At 50.8% G+C, this 21,534-nt stretch overlaps 1 protein-coding gene across 3 annotated transcripts in view; it reads right to left on the reverse strand.

The window, feature by feature from the left end:
- Nucleotides 1-21,534, reverse strand: part of LRCH2 (leucine rich repeats and calponin homology domain containing 2) — a 1,103,616-nt gene that overhangs the window by 160,542 nt on the left and 921,540 nt on the right. For all 3 annotated transcript variants that reach the window (XM_085607858.1, XM_085607859.1, XM_085607857.1), the window contains one exon: nt 18,725-18,837. In XM_085607858.1, coding sequence (XP_085463984.1) covers nt 18,725-18,837 — 113 coding nt within the window. The remainder of the gene's footprint in view (nt 1-18,724; nt 18,838-21,534) is intronic.

Consider the following 21,534-nt stretch of genomic DNA (forward strand, 5'->3'; position numbering starts at 1 on the left):
GTGATACATGCGATCTTATAGGTGGATCTGTCTTCGATGGGTAACCATTTGAGGGTTTTCAGGGCGGGGGAGATGTGAACAAAACGTTTGTAGTCGGATATAAGTCTAGCTGCTAGGTTGAGCACAGATTTGAGTGGAGCGAGGTGGACATTAGGGGTTTCAGCGAGGATGGTGTTGCCATAGTCGATTTTCGACAGGACCAGCGATTGGACAACAGTTTTAAAGTCGTCAGCCGGGATGAGGGGCATAATTTTCTTGAGATGCCGGAGAGTGAAGAGTGCTCCTTTGGCTGCGGTTTTTATGTGGGGGGTGAGGGTAAGGCTATTGTCAATGGTGATGCCTAGAGGCTTAACTGAATTAGAAGTGGTGAGAGAACAGTTGAGCGCATTAAGGTCAGAGATCCATTCTTGTATGGGAAGTGGGTTGTTTTTAGGCGTGAAGAGAATGATTTCAGTTTTTTTAGGGTCGAGTTTGAGATGATTATGGTGGAACCATAATTGGATCTTGGTCAGGGTGTCATTTAGGTGAAGGATATCGGAGTGGGATTTAATCTTATAGTAAAGTTGTGTGTCGTCGGCATAAAGGTGGTAATTTATTCCTGCTTGTTTGAGAATGAGGGTGAGTGGTTCCATGAAGAGGTTGAAGAGAGCAGGCGAGAGTATGTATCCCTGGGGGACACCGAGAGAGATTGGAGTGGGGTTGGAGAGGCAGTTATCAATTTTGATTTGTTGGGTTCTGTGTTGGAGAAAGGAGGTGAACCAGTTGAGGACAAGGCCATTAAGGCCAAAGCGGACTTTGAGAGTGTTTAGTAAGGCGGAGTGGTTAACAGTATCAAAGGCAGCAGGTAGGTCGAGGCGAATGAGAAGGCATGATTCACCTTTGTCGAGTGAATGATGAATGTCGTCCACTATATTGAGTATGGCAGATTCTGTGCTGCAACCTTTTCTAAAGCCAGATTGGAGTGAGTCAAATAGGTCAAAAGTGTTGATGTGATTATCGAGTTGGAGTAGGGCACATTTTTCAAGGACTTTGAAGAGAAGAGGGAGGTTAGAGATGTGTCGGAGGTTATTTGGGTCATTGGGCGTTAGGATTTTTGGGAATGGGTGTGATTTGACCCAGTTGGAGGGAGGTAGGAACACACCCTGTGGCCAGGAAGGAGTTAATGATGGTGGTCCAGAAAGGGGCAATGATACGTTTTAGGTCTTGGACAAGGTTAGGGGGCAGAGGGTCTTTTGTGTGGGAGGATGGTTTTAGCTTAGCGGTAATGTTGTAGACTTCGTGTTCCGTGACAGGGTGAAAATTATGCCGGGAGGCATTGTTTTTTAGTTGCTGAGGGAGAGAAGGGTTGGGTTTAAGTGGGAGGGAACCGGACGAGAGATGGGCAGGGACAGGTGGAGGATTTGAGGGGGAAGGAGATTCGGAAGAAATGTCATACGAAAGTGGTGTGTTAGGAGAAAGCGGATTTAAGATGAAGAATTGGTCTATTTTGGTGATTTTATCAGAGAAGAACTTTGCAATTTCTTCGCATTTCTCAATAGAGGCCGTCAACTTTTGGGGGGCAGATGATGTTTGATTTTTGACGATGTTGAAAAGTTCTCTAGGTCGATTTTTGGCCCTATCAAGCTGAGTGCGGAAGAAGGTGGACTTTTCATTGAGGATGTATTTTTTGTAGAAGGACCTAGCAGATCGGAGGAGGGCTAGATGGGAGGGGGATGGTTGTTGCCTCCAAATTCTTTCAGAATGTCTAAGGGAGCATCTTTCGTTGTTGAGATCAGGGTTGAACCAGGATTTGGAAGGTATGTTTCTTTGGGTTTTAAGTTTGGGGGGGGCACTTGGTCTAGGACCTCAGTAACTGATTTATTATAGTGTTAGGTGAGGGTGTTGGCATTTTGGGAGAGGGGAGCTAGTAGGAGTTGGGTTTTGATTTTCTTTTCAAGTTCGCTGGGTGGAATAAGATGAAGGTTTCTGGTCAGTTTCTTGTGTTTGATGCTTTTGGCGTGGATGGGGGGGAGGCACTAGTATTGATCCTGAAGAGGATGAGATGATGGTCAGACCAGTCGATGGGGATGATGCTGGAAAGGGAGGCCAAATCATCATTGGTTATGATGGCATCAAGAGTGGCCCCTTTGGAGTGAGTTGGAGAGTGACAGATTTGTTAAAGGTCACTGATCTCCAGGAGATTAGTTGCAGGGTCTTTGATGTAATTCCAGTGGAGGTTGAAGTCTCCAAGGAAGAGATTTTTAGAGTTGGAAAGTGAGGATTGGGTGAGGAGGTTGGAAAGTTCCTCTGCGAAGGGAAGGGATTCGCCAGGAGGATGGTAGATATTATGTAGGCGAATAGGAGGGGCGCCCTGAATTATAAGTTCTGCACCGAGGTATTCAAAGGTGATGGTGTTTTTAACAAGTGAAAGTTTAAGTTGGTTTTTACAGATGATAGCTAGACCACCTACAATTCTATCTAGTCTATCTTTTCTGAGTATGGAGTAACCGTGGGGGGTGGGGAGGGGGGGGGGGGGAGAGTAGGTCAAGGATGGATGTAGAGTGGTCATTGAGCCAAGTTTCTGTAAGGAAGGCGATGTCAATATCATCACTGAAGATGGATTCAGCTATTTCTGTCGCATGTCAGACAGCTGAGCGGCAGTTAACTAGCATGCATGCAAGGGGTTTATGGTTGTTTAGGGGGGAGGGCAGGATTGGATGGCAGAGAGTTGTGGTGGGGGTCTGGGGGAGATGGGGGAGGAAGGGATTCTGCTCGTCCCCAGAGTCACAGGGATGGTGGAGTTGGCTGGGCATGGTTGGATAGCAGTAAGTTGTGATGGGGTCTAGGGTAGGTGGGAGAGGAAGGGATTCTGCTCGTCCCCAGGATCACAGGAATGGTAGGGAGTGGAGTGGGGGGGTCGATTGGATAGTTAGGGAGGTAAGAGTTACAGGTGTCGGGGAGGTCAGAGGGGGAGAGGTGGTACGTGGCATGGGGGGGGCCTAAGGGAATAGTTGCAGCAGGAATAGTTCTCCATTGTTGGGGTTTGGCGAGTCAAGACTTGGGGAGGTCACGTGGTTTTGGCGGATTTCAGAGGAGGGAGAGTTGAAATCTTTCCTGGGTTGTGAAACTTCGGATGACAAGTTCAGAACATTTCTGAGCTGGGAGAGTTCAGAAGACAAGGAAAGGAGATAGTTTCAATGTTAGATAGAGTCTGAGTTAAAGGAGTGATAGGGCCTGGGGGAGGAAAGGTGTTTGGGAGAAGAGTAGGATCAGGTTTGTCCAGGGAAAGTGGTCTGTGGAGTGTATAGGTTGGGAAGCTTGGGAGGGGCGGGGGGGGGGGTGGAGAGGCGCTTTCAGGTTGGTGGACGAAGAGAGGACCGTGTGGTCAGAAGGGGAGTGCAAAGAGTCATAATCGGTGTTTTGAGGTGGTACGCGGTCAAGAGAGGAGAGAGGGGAAGTAGCATCCTGGATGAGGTGGGAAAGGTAGTAAGGGGGAGGAGAAATTGGGACGGGCAGTCTGATAATAGGACCTGCGGGGGGAGGGAGCTGGGGGGAGGCAGTGAGGACAGGGGTGTGCCTGGTGGTGGGAGGAGAAAAGACATCAGGGATATAACTAGCTGTTGAGGTACCCAGATTGGGGGGGGGGGGGTGTTAACAAAGGGGGATTAATGGGGGATTGGGTTTGAGAGACATCCTACGTAGTAGAAGTGTCTGTAGGGTGAGGGGTTTTGGACAAGGAAGGGGAGGGGGAGAGAGTGTCAGACAGTTGGGAGGGTGAAGTGTTAGGAGGTGTGATGGAGAGTAGGTGCTGAAATGTTGTTCAAAGATGGAGAGGTGATTTTCAGAAGCTTGGATGAGAATGTTGCCGGATTTGAAGATGGAGATGTCTATTTCGCCGAGGAATGCAGGGGAAGAGGAGGTGGACAATTTAAAACCATACGGGATTTTACATAATTTGGTGATGGAGAGGTGGTGGAGGAAGATGCTTTTCCATTTGGAGGGACGTTTGGAGTAAAAAATGTAGTTGTTTTTTATTATTGAGGAGAGGCTTAGGTAGTTATCGACAAAAAGAGTTTCCTGGTGACTGATGAGTAGTTTGTGTTTAAAGATTTTCTTGGCGTTTTTGGAGAGATTAGGGGGGAGTAGAGGATGGACCATGAGTTTGGGCCATATCTAGTGATGGGCGAGTCCAGTGGATTGAGTCTGAGGCCGGTTGTATTGCAGGGGAGTGCGAGAGGGGGCATGGTGATTCAGATTAAGGCAGCTAGGTGAGGGGGAGGAAGGAGGGAAAGATTTGCTATAGCTCGAAGAGAAGGAGGGAGGGTCAGGGAAGGAGTAGCAGGAGCCAGTGGATGGGGGGGGGGGGCCTCGATAGGGGGCAAAAGAGAAGGTATAACAGAGATGGTCAGAAAGCGTAACAGAGTATCGAGGACAAGAACACGGGCCCTTCTAAAGAATTTTGTCGTCCCCCCCCCCACTCAGCACCACCGCCTTCACAGTGCCGCTGTCGGCACTAGGGAAGCCCCTGGCTCCCCCCTCAGCCGTCTCCACTCACCGGCTCTGGGGGCGCAGGCAGCAGTCTTCTCTCGCTCACCGGCGGGACTCAGAGCTTCTTCCTTGCGGCCTGCACTGGAGAGCCCCCGCTCCTTGGGGACGCTCTCGGTGCATGTCGGGGGCAGCCTTTTCTCCGGGACTTCTGCACATTAGCTGAACGCGGGGCTTCCCCTCGGTCACGGGAGCCCCGCTCAGCTTCCTTCCCTTCTCGCTCGCGGGGCTTCCCTTCTCCTTCGCGGAAGCCCCGCCCACTAGAAGCAGAGCCTGGTTCCTCTTCCGGGTCGCGCTGGGCAGCGGCCCCGGGCCGCGATTTCTTTTCCCAGCATTAGAACGCGGGGTGGGCACCCGCGTAAATTAAAATATAAAGCGGGGTGGGCACCCGCAAATTAGAATATATAGCGGGGTGGGCACCCGCTCCAGCAGCATCACTGGGGGAATCCCTCTCGCTGGGATTCCCTCGGACAAGGGGCAGCGTCACAGCGCTGCGCAGCCCACGCTCCTGGAATAAATAAAGCGCTCTCCCTTAGGATTGGAAAAGCACCTTGCTGCAAGGAAAATAAAGCGCTCCCAGGGCGCTAGGCCAGCATCAAGCCTTGGCAAGGTAAAAGGAAAAAGTTCTCATCAGTCCTGGGCATTTTAGAAGATGGAGCAAAGCAGCTCCCAGCAAGGGAAAGTCCTCCAGGTATCCAGGGCATCCAGGGGCTGGGCAGGGCCCAGGGAGGCAAGCCTTCCCCTGGGCCCCAGCAGCAGCGCACCCCTGGTAGATTCAAGTGCAGAACAAGAAAATCTTGTAAGGGGACACAGCCCCTTTTTATACACAGGTTCCTTTGTCTTGGTTCAGGGTGAGGGAGAGAACCAGTCGCAGCTGGTTGGGGAGCACCCTTGATGTGCTCAGCCCCTCACTCTATTCACTGGCAGGGCTAGGGTCGTCAGTCGCACCACAGGGGGCGGAGCCAGCATTGTGTGGGGAAAGCCCTGCCCTATTCAGGTCCAAGGTGCACTCCCCCCCAGCCATCAGCATGCTAATCTCACACTCACCACTGGGGCAGACCCAACCAGACTCCTGGAGCCAGGCTCACCAGCCAGCTCCAGCCAATCACACGCCAGACAAGCCACACATTTTACACTGCACACTGAAGTGCCCACTTCTAGAAGTAAAACCAAAGGAAATGATGGACGGAGTGTTGAACATTGCAAGCACTCACCCCCAGTCAACTGATCTGGGTTTAATCCATCACCGTTCTTTAGCCCACTCTGCCACCCCAGTTCAGACATGGCCATATGCAAATCAGTCTGACCCTGTGCCTCATGGGAACAGTCCAGCCCGAACTGCCAAGCCATGTCTTCCCTGGACCGGAAACAAGCTTCCTAGGACCGGTTTCTGGCATTTCAGCCGTCTTCAGCCAGGCTTGCTTGAATCCAGTGGCAAAGTGAGCAAGGGACTCACGTCTGAGCATACCCTGCCAACTTATGGCAAACAAAGCAAAACCAAAGGAAATGATGGACGGAGTGTTGAACATTGCAAGCACTCACCCCCAGTCAACTGATCTGGGTTTAATCCATCACCGTTCTTTAGCCCACTCTGCCACCCCAGTTCAGACATGGCCATATGCAAATCAGTCTGACCCTGTGCCTCATGGGAACAGTCCAGCCCGAACTGCCAAGCCATGTCTTCCCTAGACCGGAAACAAGCTTCCTAGGACCGGTTTCTGGCATTTCAGCCGTCTTCAGCCAGGCTTGCTTGAATCCAGTGGCAAAGTGAGCAAGGGACTCACGTCTGAGCATACCCTGCCAACTCATGGCGAACAAAGCAAAACCAAAGGAAATGATGGACGGAGTGTTGAACATTGCAAGCACTCACCCCCAGTCAACTGATCTGGGTTTAATCCATCACCGTTCTTTAGCCCACTCTGCCACCCCAGTTCAGACATGGCCATATGCAAATCAGTCTGACCCTGTGCCTCATGGGAACAGTCCAGCCCGAACTGCCAAGCCATGTCTTCCCTGGACCGGAAACAAGCTTCCTAGGACCGGTTTCTGGCATTTCAGCCGTCTTCAGCCAGGCTTGCTTGAATCCAGTGGCAAAGTGAGCAAGGGACTCACGTCTGAGCATACCCTGCCAACTTATGGCGAACAAAGCAAAACCAAAGGAAATGATAGACGGAGTGTTGAACATTGCAAGCACTCACCCCCAGTCAACTGATCTGGGTTTAATCCATCACCGTTCTTTAGCCCACTCTGCCACCCCAGTTCAGACATGGCCATATGCAAATCAGTCTGACCCTGTGCCTCATGGGAACAGTCCAGCCCGAACTGCCAAGCCATGTCTTCCCTGGACCGGAAACAAGCTTCCTAGGACCGGTTTCTGGCATTTCAGCCGTCTTCAGCCAGGCTTGCTTGAATCCAGTGGCAAAGTGAGCAAGGGACTCACGTCTGAGCATACCCTGCCAACTTATGGCGAACAAAGCAAAACCAAAGGAAATGATGGACGGAGTGTTGAACATTGCAAGCACTCACCCCCAGTCAACTGATCTGGGTTTAATCCATCACCGTTCTTTAGCCCACTCTGCCACCCCAGTTCAGACATGGCCATATGCAAATCAGTCTGACCCTGTGCCTCATGGGAACAGTCCAGCCGAACTGCCAAGCCATGTCTTCCCTGGACCGGAAACAAGCTTCCTAGGACCGGTTTCTGGCATTTCAGCCGTCTTCAGCCAGGCTTGCTTGAATCCAGTGGCAAAGTGAGCAAGGGACTCACGTCTGAGCATACCCTGCCAACTTATGGCGAACAAAGCAAAACCAAAGGAAATGATGGACGGAGTGTTGAACATTGCAAGCACTCACCCCCAGTCAACTGATCTGGGTTTAATCCATCACCGTTCTTTAGCCCACTCTGCCACCCCAGTTCAGACATGGCCATATGCAAATCAGTCTGACCCTGTGCCTCATGGGAACAGTCCAGCCCGAACAGCCAAGCCATGTCTTCCCTGGACCGGAAACAAGCTTCCTAGGACCGGTTTCTGGCATTTCAGCCGTCTTCAGCCAGGCTTGCTTGAATCCAGTGGCAAAGTGAGCAAGGGACTCACGTCCGAGCATACCCTGCCAACTTATGGCGAACAAAGCAAAACCAAAGGAAATGATGGACGGAGTGTTGAACATTGCAAGCACTCACCCCCAGTCAACTGATCTGGGTTTAATCCATCACCGTTCTTTAGCCCACTCTGCCACCCCAGTTCAGACATGGCCATATGCAAATCAGTCTGACCCTGTGCCTCATGGGAACAGTCCAGCCTGAACTGCCAAGCCATGTCTTCCCTGGACCGGAAACAAGCTTCCTAGGACCGGTTTCTGGCATTTCAGCCGTCTTCAGCCAGGCTTGCTTGAATCCAGTGGCAAAGTGAGCAAGGGACTCACGTCTGAGCATACCCTGCCAACTTATGGCGAACAAAGCAAAACCAAAGGAAATGATGGACGGAGTGTTGAACATTGCAAGCACTCACCCCCAGTCAACTGATCTGGGTTTAATCCATCACCGTTCTTTAGCCCACTCTGCCACCCCAGTTCAGACATGGCCATATGCAAATCAGTCTGACCCTGTGCCTCATGGGAACAGTCCAGCCCGAACTGCCAAGCCATGTCTTCCCTGGACCGGAAACAAGCTTCCTAGGACCGGTTTCTGGCATTTCAGCCGTCTTCAGCCAGGCTTGCTTGAATCCAGTGGCAAAGTGAGCAAGGGACTCGCGTCTGAGCATACCCTGCCAACTTATGGCGAACAAAGCAAAACCAAAGGAAATGATGGACGGAGTGTTGAACATTGCAAGCACTCACCCCCAGTCAACTGATCTGGGTTTAATCCATCACCGTTCTTTAGCCCACTCTGCCACCCCAGTTCAGACATGGCCATATGCAAATCAGTCTGACCCTGTGCCTCATGGGAACAGTCCAGACCGAACTGCCAAGCCATGTCTTCCCTGGACCGGAAACAAGCTTCCTAGGACCGGTTTCTGGCATTTCAGCCGTCTTCAGCCAGGCTTGCTTGAATCCAGTGGCAAAGTGAGCAAGAGACTCACGTCCGAGCATACCCTGCCAACTTATGGCGAACAAAGCAAAACCAAAGGAAATGATGGACGGAGTGTTGAACATTGCAAGCACTCACCCCCAGTCAACTGATCTGGGTTTAATCCATCACCGTTCTTTAGCCCACTCTACCACCCCAGTTCAGACATGGCCATATGCAAATCAGTCTGACCCTGTGCCTCATGGGAACAGTCCAGCCCGAACTGCCAAGCCATGTCTTCCCTGGACCGGAAACAAGCTTCCTAGGACCGGTTTCTGGCATTTCAGCCGTCTTCAGCCAGGCTTGCTTGAATCCAGTGGCAAAGTGAGCAAGGGACTCACGTCTGAGCATACCCTGCCAACTTATGGCGAACAAAGCAAAACCAAAGGAAATGATGGACGGAGTGTTGAACATTGCAAGCACTCACCCCCAGTCAACTGATCTGGGGTTAATCCATCACCGTTCTTTAGCCCACTCTGCCACCCCAGTTCAGACATGGCCATATGCAAATCAGTCTGACCCTGTGCCTCATGGGAACAGTCCAGCCCGAACTGCCAAGCCATGTCTTCCCTGGACCGGAAACAAGCTTCCTAGGACCGGTTTCTGGCATTTCAGCCGTCTTCAGCCAGGCTTGCTTGAATCCAGTGGCAAAGTGAGCAAGGGACTCACGTCTGAGCATACCCTGCCAACTTATGGCGAACAAAGCAAAACCAAAGGAAATGATGGACTGAGTGTTGAACATTGCAAGCACTCACCCCCAGTCAACTGATCTGGGTTTAATCCATCACCGTTCTTTAGCCCACTCTGCCACCCCAGTTCAGACATGGCCATATGCAAATCAGTCTGACCCTGTGCCTCATGGGAACAGTCCAGCCCGAACTGCCAAGCCATGTCTTCCCTGGACCGGAAACAAGCTTCCTAGGACCGGTTTCTGGCATTTCAGCCGTCTTCAGCCAGGCTTGCTTGAATCCAGTGGCAAAGTGAGCAAGGGACTCACGTCTGAGCATACCCTGCCAACTTATGGCGAACAAAGCAAAACCAAAGGAAATGATGGACGGAGTGTTGAACATTGCAAGCACTCACCCCCAGTCAACTGATCTGGGTTTAATCCATCACCGTTCTTTAGCCCACTCTGCCACCCCAGTTCAGACATGGCCATATGCAAATCAGTCTGACCCTGTGCCTCATGGGAACAGTCCAGCCCGAACTGCCAAGCCATGTCTTCCCTGGACCGGAAACAAGCTTCCTAGGACCGGTTTCTGGCATTTCAGCCGTCTTCAGCCAGGCTTGCTTGAATCCAGTGGCAAAGTGAGCAAGGGACTCACGTCTGAGCATACCCTGCCAACTTATGGCGAACAAAGCAAAACCAAAGGAAATGATGGACTGAGTGTTGAACATTGAAAGCACTCACCCCCAGTCAACTGATCTGGGTTTAATCCATCACCGTTCTTTAGCCCACTCTGCCACCCCAGTTCAGACATGGCCATATGCAAATCAGTCTGACCCTGTGCCTCATGGGAACAGTCCAGCCCGAACTGCCAAGCCATGTCTTCCCTGGACCGGAAACAAGCTTCCTAGGACCGGTTTCTGGCATTTCAGCCGTCTTCAGCCAGGCTTGCTTGAATCCAGTGGCAAAGTGAGCAAGGGACTCACGTCTGAGCATACCCTGCCAACTTATGGCGAACAAAGCAAAACCAGAGGAAATGATGGACGGAGTGTTGAACATTGCAAGCACTCACCCCCAGTCAACTGATCTGGGTTTAATCCATCACCGTTCTTTAGCCCACTCTGCCACCCCAGTTCAGACATGGCCATATGCAAATCAGTCTGACCCTGTGCCTCATGGGAACAGTCCAGCCCGAACTGCCAAGCCATGTCTTCCCTGGACCGGAAACAAGCTTCCTAGGACCGGTTTCTGGCATTTCAGCCGTCTTCAGCCAGGCTTGCTTGAATCCAGTGGCAAAGTGAGCAAGGGACTCACGTCTGAGCATACCCTGCCAACTTATGGCGAACAAAGCAAAACCAAAGGAAATGATGGACGGAGTGTTGAACATTGCAAGCACTCACCCCCAGTCAACTGATCTGGGTTTAATCCATCACCGTTCTTTAGCCCACTCTGCCACCCCAGTTCAGACATGGCCATATGCAAATCAGTCTGACCCTGTGCCTCATGGGAACAGTCCAGCCCGAACTGCCAAGCCATGTCTTCCCTGGACCGGAAACAAGCTTCCTAGGACCGGTTTCTGGCATTTCAGCCGTCTTCAGCCAGGCTTGCTTGAATCCAGTGGCAAAGTGAGCAAGGGACTCACGTCCGAGCATACCCTGCCAACTTATGGCGAACAAAGCAAAACCAAAGGAAATGATGGACGGAGTGTTGAACATTGCAAGCACTCACCCCCAGTCAACTGATCTGGGTTTAATCCATCACCGTTCTTTAGCCCACTCTGCCACCCCAGTTCAGACATGGCCATATGCAAATCAGTCTGACCCTGTGCCTCATGGGAACAGTCCAGCCCGAACTGCCAAGCCATGTCTTCCCTGGACCGGAAACAAGCTTCCTAGGACCGGTTTCTGGCATTTCAGCCGTCTTCAGCCAGGCTTGCTTGAATCCAGTGGCAAAGTGAGCAAGGGACTCACGTCTGAGCATACCCTGCCAACTTATGGCGAACAAAGCAAAACCAAAGGAAATGATGGACGGAGTGTTGAACATTGCAAGCACTCACCCCCAGTCAACTGATCTGGGTTTAATCCATCACCGTTCTTTAGCCCACTCTGCCACCCCAGTTCAGACATGGCCATATGCAAATCAGTCTGACCCTGTGCCTCATGGGAACAGTCCAGCCCGAACTGCCAAGCCATGTCTTCCCTGGACCGGAAACAAGCTTCCTAGGACCGGTTTCTGGCATTTCAGCCGTCTTCAGCCAGGCTTGCTTGAATCCAGTGGCAAAGTGAGCAAGGGACTCACGTCTGAGCATACCCTGCCAACTTATGGCGAACAAAGCAAAACCAAAGGAAATGATGGACGGAGTGTTGAACATTGCAAGCACTCACCCCCAGTCAACTGATCTGGGTTTAATCCATCACCGTTCTTTAGCCCACTCTGCCACCCCAGTTCAGACATGGCCATATGCAAATCAGACTGACCCTGTGCCTCATGGGAACAGTCCAGCCCGAACTGCCAAGCCATGTCTTCCCTGGACCGGAAACAAGCTTCCTAGGACCGGTTTCTGGCATTTCAGCCGTCTTCAGCCAGGCTTGCTTGAATCCAGTGGCAAAGTGAGCAAGGGACTCACGTCCGAGCATACCCTGCCAACTTATGGCGAACAAAGCAAAACCAAAGGAAATGATGGACGGAGTGTTGAGCATTGCAAGCACTCACCCCCAGTCAACTGATCTGGGTTTAATCCATCACCGTTCTTTAGCCCACTCTGCCACCCCAGTTCAGACATGGCCATATGCAAATCAGTCTGACCCTGTGCCTCATGGGAACAGTCCAGCCCGAACTGCCAAGCCATGTCTTCCCTGGACCGGAAACAAGCTTCCTAGGACCGGTTTCTGGCATTTCAGCCGTCTTCAGCCAGGCTTGCTTGAATCCAGTGGCAAAGTGAGCAAGGGACTCACGTCTGAGCATACCCTGCCAACTTATGGCGAACAAAGCAAAACCAAAGGAAATGATGGACGGAGTGTTGAACATTGCAAGCACTCACCCCCAGTCAACTGATCTGGGTTTAATCCATCACCGTTCTTTAGCCCACTCTGCCACCCCAGTTCAGACATGGCCATATGCAAATCAGTCTGACCCTGTGCCTCATGGGAACAGTCCAGCCCGAACTGCCAAGCCATGTCTTCCCTGGACCGGAAACAAGCTTCCTAGGACCGGTTTCTGGCATTTCAGCCGTCTTCAGCCAGGCTTGCTTGAATCCAGTGGCAAAGTGAGCAAGGGACTCACGTCTGAGCATACCCTGCCAACTTATGGCGAACAAAGCAAAACCAAAGGAAATGATGGACGGAGTGTTGAACATTGCAAGCACTCACCCCCAGTCAACTGATCTGGGTTTAATCCATCACCGTTCTTTAGCCCACTCTGCCACCCCAGTTCAGACATGGCCATATGCAAATCAGTCTGACCCTGTGCCTCATGGGAACAGTCCAGCCCGAACTGCCAAGCCATGTCTTCCCTGGACCGGAAACAAGCTTCCTAGGACCGGTTTCTGGCATTTCAGCCGTCTTCAGCCAGGCTTGCTTGAATCCAGTGGCAAAGTGAGCAAGGGACTCACGTCTGAGCATACCCTGCCAACTTATGGCGAACAAAGCAAAACCAAAGGAAATGATGGACGGAGTGTTGAACATTGCAAGCACTCACCCCCAGTCAACTGATCTGGGTTTAATCCATCACCGTTCTTTAGCCCACTCTGCCACCCCAGTTCAGACATGGCCATATGCAAATCAGTCTGACCCTGTGCCTCATGGGAACAGTCCAGCCCGAACTGCCAAGCCATGTCTTCCCTGGACCGGAAACAAGCTTCCTAGGACCGGTTTCTGGCATTTCAGCCGTCTTCAGCCAGGCTTGCTTGAATCCAGTGGCAAAGTGAGCAAGGGACTCACGTCTGAGCATACCCTGCCAACTTATGGCGAACAAAGCAAAACCAAAGGAAATGATGGACGGAGTGTTGAACATTGCAAGCACTCACCCCCAGTCAACTGATCTGGGTTTAATCCATCACCGTTCTTTAGCCCACTCTGCCACCCCAGTTCAGACATGGCCATATGCAAATCAGTCTGACCCTGTGCCTCATGGGAACAGTCCAGCCCGAACTGCCAAGCCATGTCTTCCCTGGACCGGAAACAAGCTTCCTAGGACCGGTTTCTGGCATTTCAGCCGTCTTCAGCCAGGCTTGCTTGAATCCAGTGGCAAAGTGAGCAAGGGACTCACGTCTGAGCATACCCTGCCAACTTATGGCGAACAAAGCAAAACCAAAGGAAATGATGGACGGAGTGTTGAACATTGCAAGCACTCACCCCCAGTCAACTGATCTGGGTTTAATCCATCACCGTTCTTTAGCCCACTCTGCCACCCCAGTTCAGACATGGCCATATGCAAATCAGTCTGACCCTGTGCCTCATGGGAACAGTCCAGCCCGAACTGCCAAGCCATGTCTTCCCTGGACCGGAAACAAGCTTCCTAGGACCGGTTTCTGGCATTTCAGCCGTCTTCAGCCAGGCTTGCTTGAATCCAGTGGCAAAGTGAGCAAGGGACTCAGGTCTGAGCATACCCTGCCAACTTATGGCGAACAAAGCAAAACCAAAGGAAATGATGGACGGAGTGTTGAACATTGCAAGCACTCACCCCCAGTCAACTGATCTGGGTTTAATCCATCACCGTTCTTTAGCCCACTCGGCCACCCCAGTTCAGACATGGCCATATGCAAATCAGTCTGACCCTGTGCCTCATGGGAACAGTCCAGCCCGAACTGCCAAGCCATGTCTTCCCTGGACCGGAAACAAGCTTCCTAGGACCGGTTTCTGGCATTTCAGCCGTCTTCAGCCAGGCTTGCTTGAATCCAGTGGCAAAGTGAGCAAGGGACTCACGTCCGAGCATACCCTGCCAACTTATGGCGAACAAAGCAAAACCAAAGGAAATGATGGACGGAGTGTTGAACATTGCAAGCACTCACCCCCAGTCAACTGATCTGGGTTTAATCCATCACCGTTCTTTAGCCCACTCTGCCACCCCAGTTCAGACATGGCCATATGCAAATCAGTCTGACCCTGTGCCTCATGGGAACAGTCCAGCCCGAACTGCCAAGCCATGTCTTCCCTGGACCGGAAACAAGCTTCCTAGGACCGGTTTCTGGCATTTCAGCCGTCTTCAGCCAGGCTTGCTTGAATCCAGTGGCAAAGTGAGCAAGGGACTCGCGTCTGAGCATACCCTGCCAACTTATGGCGAACAAAGCAAAACCAAAGGAAACGATGGACGGAGTGTTGAACATTGCAAGCACTCACCCCCAGTCAACTGATCTGGGTTTAATCCATCACCGTTCTTTAGCCCACTCTGCCACCCCAGTTCAGACATGGCCATATGCAAATCAGTCTGACCCTGTGCCTCATGGGAACAGTCCAGCCCGAACTGCCAAGCCATGTCTTCCCTGGACCGGAAACAAGCTTCCTAGGACCGGTTTCTGGCATTTCAGCCGTCTTCAGCCAGGCTTGCTTGAATCCAGTGGCAAAGTGAGCAAGGGACTCACGTCTGAGCATACCCTGCCAACTTATGGCGAACAAAGCAAAACCAAAGGAAATGATGGACGGAGTGTTGAACATTGCAAGCACTCACCCCCAGTCAACTGATCTGGGTTTAATCCATCACCGTTCTTTAGCCCACTCTGCCACCCCAGTTCAGACATGGCCATATGCAAATCAGTCTGACCCTGTGCCTCATGGGAACAGTCCAGCCCGAACTGCCAAGCCATGTCTTCCCTGGACCAGAAACAAGCTTCCTAGGACCGGTTTCTGGCATTTCAGCCGTCTTCAGCCAGGCTTGCTTGAATCCAGTGGCAAAGTGAGCAAGGGACTCACGTCTGAGCATACCCTGCCAACTTATGGCGAACAAAGCAAAACCAAAAGAAATGATGGACGGAGTGTTGAACATTGCAAGCACTCACCCCCCGTCAACTGATCTGGGTTTAATCCATCACCGTTCTTTAGCCCACTCTGCCACCCCAGTTCAGACATGGCCATATGCAAATCAGTCTGACCCTGTGCCTCATGGGAACAGTCCAGCCCGAACTGCCAATCCATGTCTTCCCTGGACCGGAAACAAGCTTCCTAGGACCGGTTTCTGGCATTTCAGCCGTCTTCAGCCAGGCTTGCTTGAATCCAGTGGCAAAGTGAGCAAGGGACTCACGTCTGAGCATAACCTGCCAACTTATGGCGAACAAAGCAAAACCAAAGGAAATGATGGACGGAGTGTTGAACATTGCAAGCACTCACCCCCAGTCAACTGATCTGGGGTTAATCCATCACCGTTCTTTAGCCCACTCTGCCACCCCAGTTCAGACATGGCCATATGCAAATCAGTCTGACCCTGTGCCTCATGGGAACAGTCCAGCCCGAACTGCCAAGCCAGGTCTTCCCTGGACCAGAAACAAGCTTCCTAGGACCGGTTTCTGGCATTTCAGCCGTCTTCAGCCAGGCTTGCTTGAATCCAGTGGCAAAGTGAGCAAGGGACTCACGTCTGAGCATACCCTGCCAACTTATGGCGAACAAAGCAAAACCAAAGGAAATGATGGACGGAGTGTTGAAGATTGCAAGCACCACCCCCAGTCAACTGATCTGGGTTTAATCCATCACCGTTCTTTAGCCCACTCTGCCACCCCAGTTCAGGCATGGCCATATGCAAATCAGTCTGACCCTGTGCCTCATGGGAACAGTCCAGCCCGAACTGCCAAGCCATGTCTTCCCTGGACCGGAAACAAGCTTCCTAGGACCGGTTTCTGGCATTTCAGCCGTCTTCAGCCAGGCTTGCTTGAATCCAGTGGCAAAGTGAGCAAGGGACTCACGTCTGAGCATACCCTGCCAACTTATGGCGAACAAAGCAAAACCAAAGGAAATGATGGACGGAGTGTTGAACATTGCAAGCACTCACCCCCAGTCAACTGATCTGGGTTTAATCCATCACCGTTCTTTAGCCCACTCTGCCACCCCAGTTCAGACATGGCCATATGCAAATCAGTCTGACCCTGTGCCTCATGGGAACAGTCCAGCCCGAACTGCCAAGCCAGGTCTTCCCTGGACCGGAAACAAGCTTCCTAGGACCGGTTTCTGGCATTTCAGCCGTCTTCAGCCAGGCTTGCTTGAATCCAGTGGCAAAGTGAGCAAGGGACTCACGTCTGAGCATACCCTGCCAACTTATGGCGAACAAAGCAAAACCAAAGGAAATGATGGACGGAGTGTTGAACATTGCAAGCACTCACCCCCAGTCAACTGATCTGGGTTTAATCCATCACCGTTCTTTAGCCCACTCTGCCACCCCAGTTCAGACATGGCCATATGCAAATCAGTCTGACCCTGTGCCTCATGGGAACAGTCCAGCCCGAACTGTCAAGCCATGTCTTCCCTGGACCGGAAACAAGCTTCCTAGGACCGGTTTCTGGCATTTCAGCCGTCTTCAGCCAGGCTTGCTTGAATCCAGTGGCAAAGTGAGCAAGGGACTCACGTCTGAGCATAACCTGCCAACTTATGGCGAACAAAGCAAAACCAAGGAAGCTTGTTTCCAGTCCAGGGAAGACATGGCTTGGCAGTTCGGGCTGGACTGTTCCCATGAGGCACAGGGTCAGACTGATTTGCATATGGCCATGTCTGAACTGGGGTGGCAGAGTGGGCTAAAGAATGGTGATGGATTAAACCCAGATCAGTTGACTGGGGGTGAGTGCTTGCAATGTTCAACACTCCGTTCATCATTTCCTTTGGTTTTCACTTCTAGAAGTGGCACTTCCATACTAGGTACATGCACGCCGCACACATCATAGCGCAGCATTCAATCACACGAGTCCGCACATACCAAACTCGGGCCTGCACACCCCACGCATCAGGAACTACTAGGGACACATACATTCCCCATGCATTCCTATGGGAGGGCAGGCCTATCTCACCACATGCACTCAGAGTGTGCACGCACTTTACCCTGGGACACAGGGAAAGTGCGCAGAAACCAAAAATCACTATCACCAATAAAAGCAAAAAAGTTCAGGGGTGAACCTGCCAGAAGGGCCAAGTCCAACAGTTTCCAAGCTCCAAAATTTACAACTGATTTGAAAGTTATGGACTTTTTATTTTTACGAGCTTGGGAAGTTTGCAACAATTCAGTGGCCATTTGCCTCAGCAGGAAGCTAGAGGGAAGTAACAATGGGCCCAGCAGGGGAGTCACCATCCTTGGTTTCAGGACCTCCCCACTGGCTTATTTACTAGCACTATCCTGCAGTAGCCCCCATTGCCTGGGTCTCAAAATTATTCCCAGGAACACCTAATCATCACACAACCGGACACAAAAACTCACCAGCAGATTCCAAACCCCAAGATCCAAGCTGTTTCACAGCAGATTGCCCCGCCTCTGAACCTAAAAGGTCTGTGGATGCCATGGTGCACCCACCCGCCATGGTCCCAAGCATATCTCCGGCCTGTTGGCACCCTACACCTCTCACCACATCTGATACCAGCGCAAGGAGGGGGTGAAGTTGCTGTATGGCCACAGATTTCTTTATGCAGTATGTCTGGCGTAGGGAACATTCTGTGCTAGGAAATCCTGCTTTAGTTGTAGAGTGGGACACTTTTTACTCTGCGTATAGTGAAGTCATAATGTTTTTGATGGATATGCCAACACAAAGTTATAGGACTTTGCCAGCAAATGTTTAATGCTTGCCCGGCTCTAGCCGGTTTGGCCGTGATAATGGGGAACCTTCCTGATAGTAGAAAGGGTAAATTTACTGGTATAAATGTCGACGACTATGAGGTGAGTCACCCAAGAGGAACCATAGAAGACTCACTTTAGAAGAACCTCAGAAAAGAAACAACACAAAGCACCAAATACATGCTGTTGGAACGAACCTCTGAATGGAGACATCAGGAGACAATGCAACTCATCATGCTTTCCTGAAGGACAGAGCTGCCACTTGAGCAAAGACCTTAGTAAAAGTTGTCTTGACTAGGTAAAGACTGTAAAAGAGGGTCATGTTCTGAAAGTGTTGCTTTCTTCCTAAAATCTAAGATAATGGCCATGATTCGACAGCATGGAATTGGGGGAAGTAGGCATCCTGCAGAATCACCTAATTTCATCAGTTTCCATTTGAGCAAACTAAATTTTCAAAAGGAAGAAAACTGATAAATGTAGACAATGGGACATATTTTGCATTTGATTGTGAACCTCCAAAGAGTAACATGCATACCACTGGAAAAGGGGAAACTAGTTCAACTCCCCTTAGCAGGAGCCATACTGCTGCTTCTCAATTTTGGTGGTAGCATCGTTAATGACATGTAGTAGATAGGTGTAAGCACTTCCTTGGTGTGGAGATGAGGTACATGGAAAAGGTCCGGCAGATTTCAATTTAAACCAGACACAATGACACTGAACGAAGGACTTACATTGCGAAGCTGTTTAATTTGTTCCCGTTCTTCCCTTAAATGCTCCATTTTCCTCCTCATTGTAAATCCAGGATCCACAAATGCACAGTCCTGGCGAGATGAACGACTAAAAGCTGTAGGAAAAAGGTCTATTATTACATCCCTTTACAAGTAAAACATGAATTTCTAATACTAATATCTTTAGAGTTAAACCTTAAATATTATTTCTCAAATAGGTGAAAGATTACACATATTTAACATGCTTAGTATTAGTGAACAAGTCACTTACCTTCGGTAACGTCTTATCTGGTAGAGACTATCTAACCGCAGACTCTACCTTTGAATTATCCCCAGGCTTCAGACTGGATCTGGAAAAGTTTCACGAGTAGTACCCCTGAACATCGGTAGGTGGCGTTGTTCGACTCCGGGTGGCGAAGTCGTCGGAAGTGACATGTGCGGTGCCTATATAGGTGCCACCCCAGCGTGCTGACATCATTATCGTTTCACAACTTTGCATGCCAAAAGCGTGGAGCCACGAAGAACACGGACCACTAGGGGAAAAACTAGGACCCTGAAAGGAGAACAGCCCTATCCTTAGAAATCCATTCACAGATCTGGGAGGATGGGTAGGTTGGTAAAGAATCTGCAGCTATAGATAAGATAATGCTTTACCGAAGGTAAGTAGCTTGTTCATCTGATAGAGACTTCTAGTCACAGCTTTCTTACATTAGAATAGACACCCAAGCAATATGTCCCCAGAGGTGGGTCTGCCAAACAACTTCACACTAAAAAGTCCTGCAGGAACGAATGGGCCAAGTGCCCATCCCTACGGACCTGACTGCCCAGGCAGTAGCGCTTGGTAAATATGTGCAGAGATGTCCACATTGTTGCTTGGCAGATGTCCAGGACCAAAACTCTGTGTGCCAATGCAGTGGTCGCAGCCTTGGCTCGGGTGGAAGGAGTACAGAAGCCCTCAAGGGGTTGCTTCTCGCCCAGTGCATTGCAGATTTCAATACAGAGAACGATCCATCACAAGATGGTCCGTTTCTGTACCGCCTTCCCTTTCTGGGCTCGGACTTACCCCATGAAGAGATGTTCATCCACCCGGAACTCTTTTGTATGGTCATGGTAGAACAACACTGCTCTTTTTGGATACAGCCAGTAGAGTCGGAGCATAAAATGTAGGCATGGTGATGGACTGGCCACATGAATGGGAGTGACCACCTTAGGTAGGAAGAAAGCTGTAGTGCGAAGGACCAGACTGTCTGGGAAGATGTCGAGGTACGGAGGCTTAGATGACAAAGCATGGAGTTCCCTCACCCTCCAGGCAGATGTTTTTGCCACCTGAAGGGCCGTATATCAGGAAAGTCAAAACTAAATTTAAGTCCCACTAAGGCATGATGAAGGGCCAAGGCAGAAACAAGTGTTGGAGATAGCTTTCAGAAAGCTTGCTGGGCAAGAGAGAGAATACATAGAAGGAACTGACACCAAGCTACAAACTTGCCCCAATGGCAGGCGTATTTCATCTTGTTGAAGGGATGCTTGGCTGCCAAAATGGAATTACAGACTTATGGCAGAAGGTCGAAAGCTTTCAACTATCGGTGTTTAATCTCAACGCCTAAAAGAAGCTAATTGTTGACATGTTTGGGTGGAGAACCCTCCCCTACTGCTACGACAGAAGATCCCTCCGAAAGGGGAAGCCTGATCTGAGGACCGATGGCCATGCTCAGCAACTCAGGATACCAGACTCTCAGAGCCTAGCATGGAGCGACAAGAATGACTTCGACCTAGTCGTTCCTGATCTTCTTGAGGACTCTGGTCAGGAATGATATGGGCGCAAAGGAGGTCTGAGCTCCACTCAAGACAAAAGGCGTCTCTGTGCAAGAAAAGCCTTGGAAACTCCAGGGCGCAGAACTGCTGACATTACGAATTCTCGTCAGTGTTCGACGGTGCTGAACGGATCCAACCAACGTTCTTCCCGCTGCTGAAAAAGGCCTTGATCTACCTGCGGGTGGAGATGCCATTTGTGATCTTCTAGGCATCTTCAGTTGAGCTTGTCTGCCCTGGAGTTCAAAGATCCTGCAAGGTGTTGAACCACCAGGGAAATGCCCCGACATTACAGCCATGTCCAGAGACACAGAGCTTCTTGATAACAGGTCCACAAGGCCACCCCGCCCAGTTTGTTGCAGTACCACATGGCGTTGGTGTTGTCTTTGAACACCTGCAATAGTCTTCCCTTGATGGAGGGTAGAAAGGCTTTCAACGTCAGTCGGATCGATTGGAGCTCAAGCATATTATTGTGCAGCCTAGATTCCGCCATAGACTTCTGATCTCCACCTCTCCCAGATGGCCTTCCCATCCCAAGATTGACACATCTCTCACTACGGTCACATCTGGTTGAGAAAGGGAGAGTCGCCTGCCGCTGACGCAATTACGTTTTTTTACCACCACTGCAGTTCTTTTGCAGTGCCCTCCGAGAGCTGGATCATGATGGAAAGATTCTCCTGATGCGGCGCCCACTGGAACGTCAGGTTCCACTGCAGAGCCTGCATATGCCAGAAGGCATGTATCACAAGCAGGATGCAGGAGGCCTGGAGGCCTAGCAGCCTCACAGTCAGTCTAACCGAAATCCAGGATAGAGGCTGAAACATTGGTATCATAGCCTGAATATCCTGGACTCGCCAGTCTGGAGGAAAAACCCCAAACTGCACTATGTCCAGAACACCTCAGATAAAAGGGAGCATCAGAGAATGGGTCAAGTGTGACTTCTGCACGTTGATAGTGAACCCCAGTAAGTGCAGGAGGTCCACCGTAGTCTGGAGGTGGGAGAC

Source organism: Triturus cristatus, chromosome 5_2 (assembly GCF_964204655.1).
Source record: "Triturus cristatus chromosome 5_2, aTriCri1.1, whole genome shotgun sequence".
Lineage (NCBI taxonomy): Eukaryota > Metazoa > Chordata > Amphibia > Caudata > Salamandridae > Triturus > Triturus cristatus.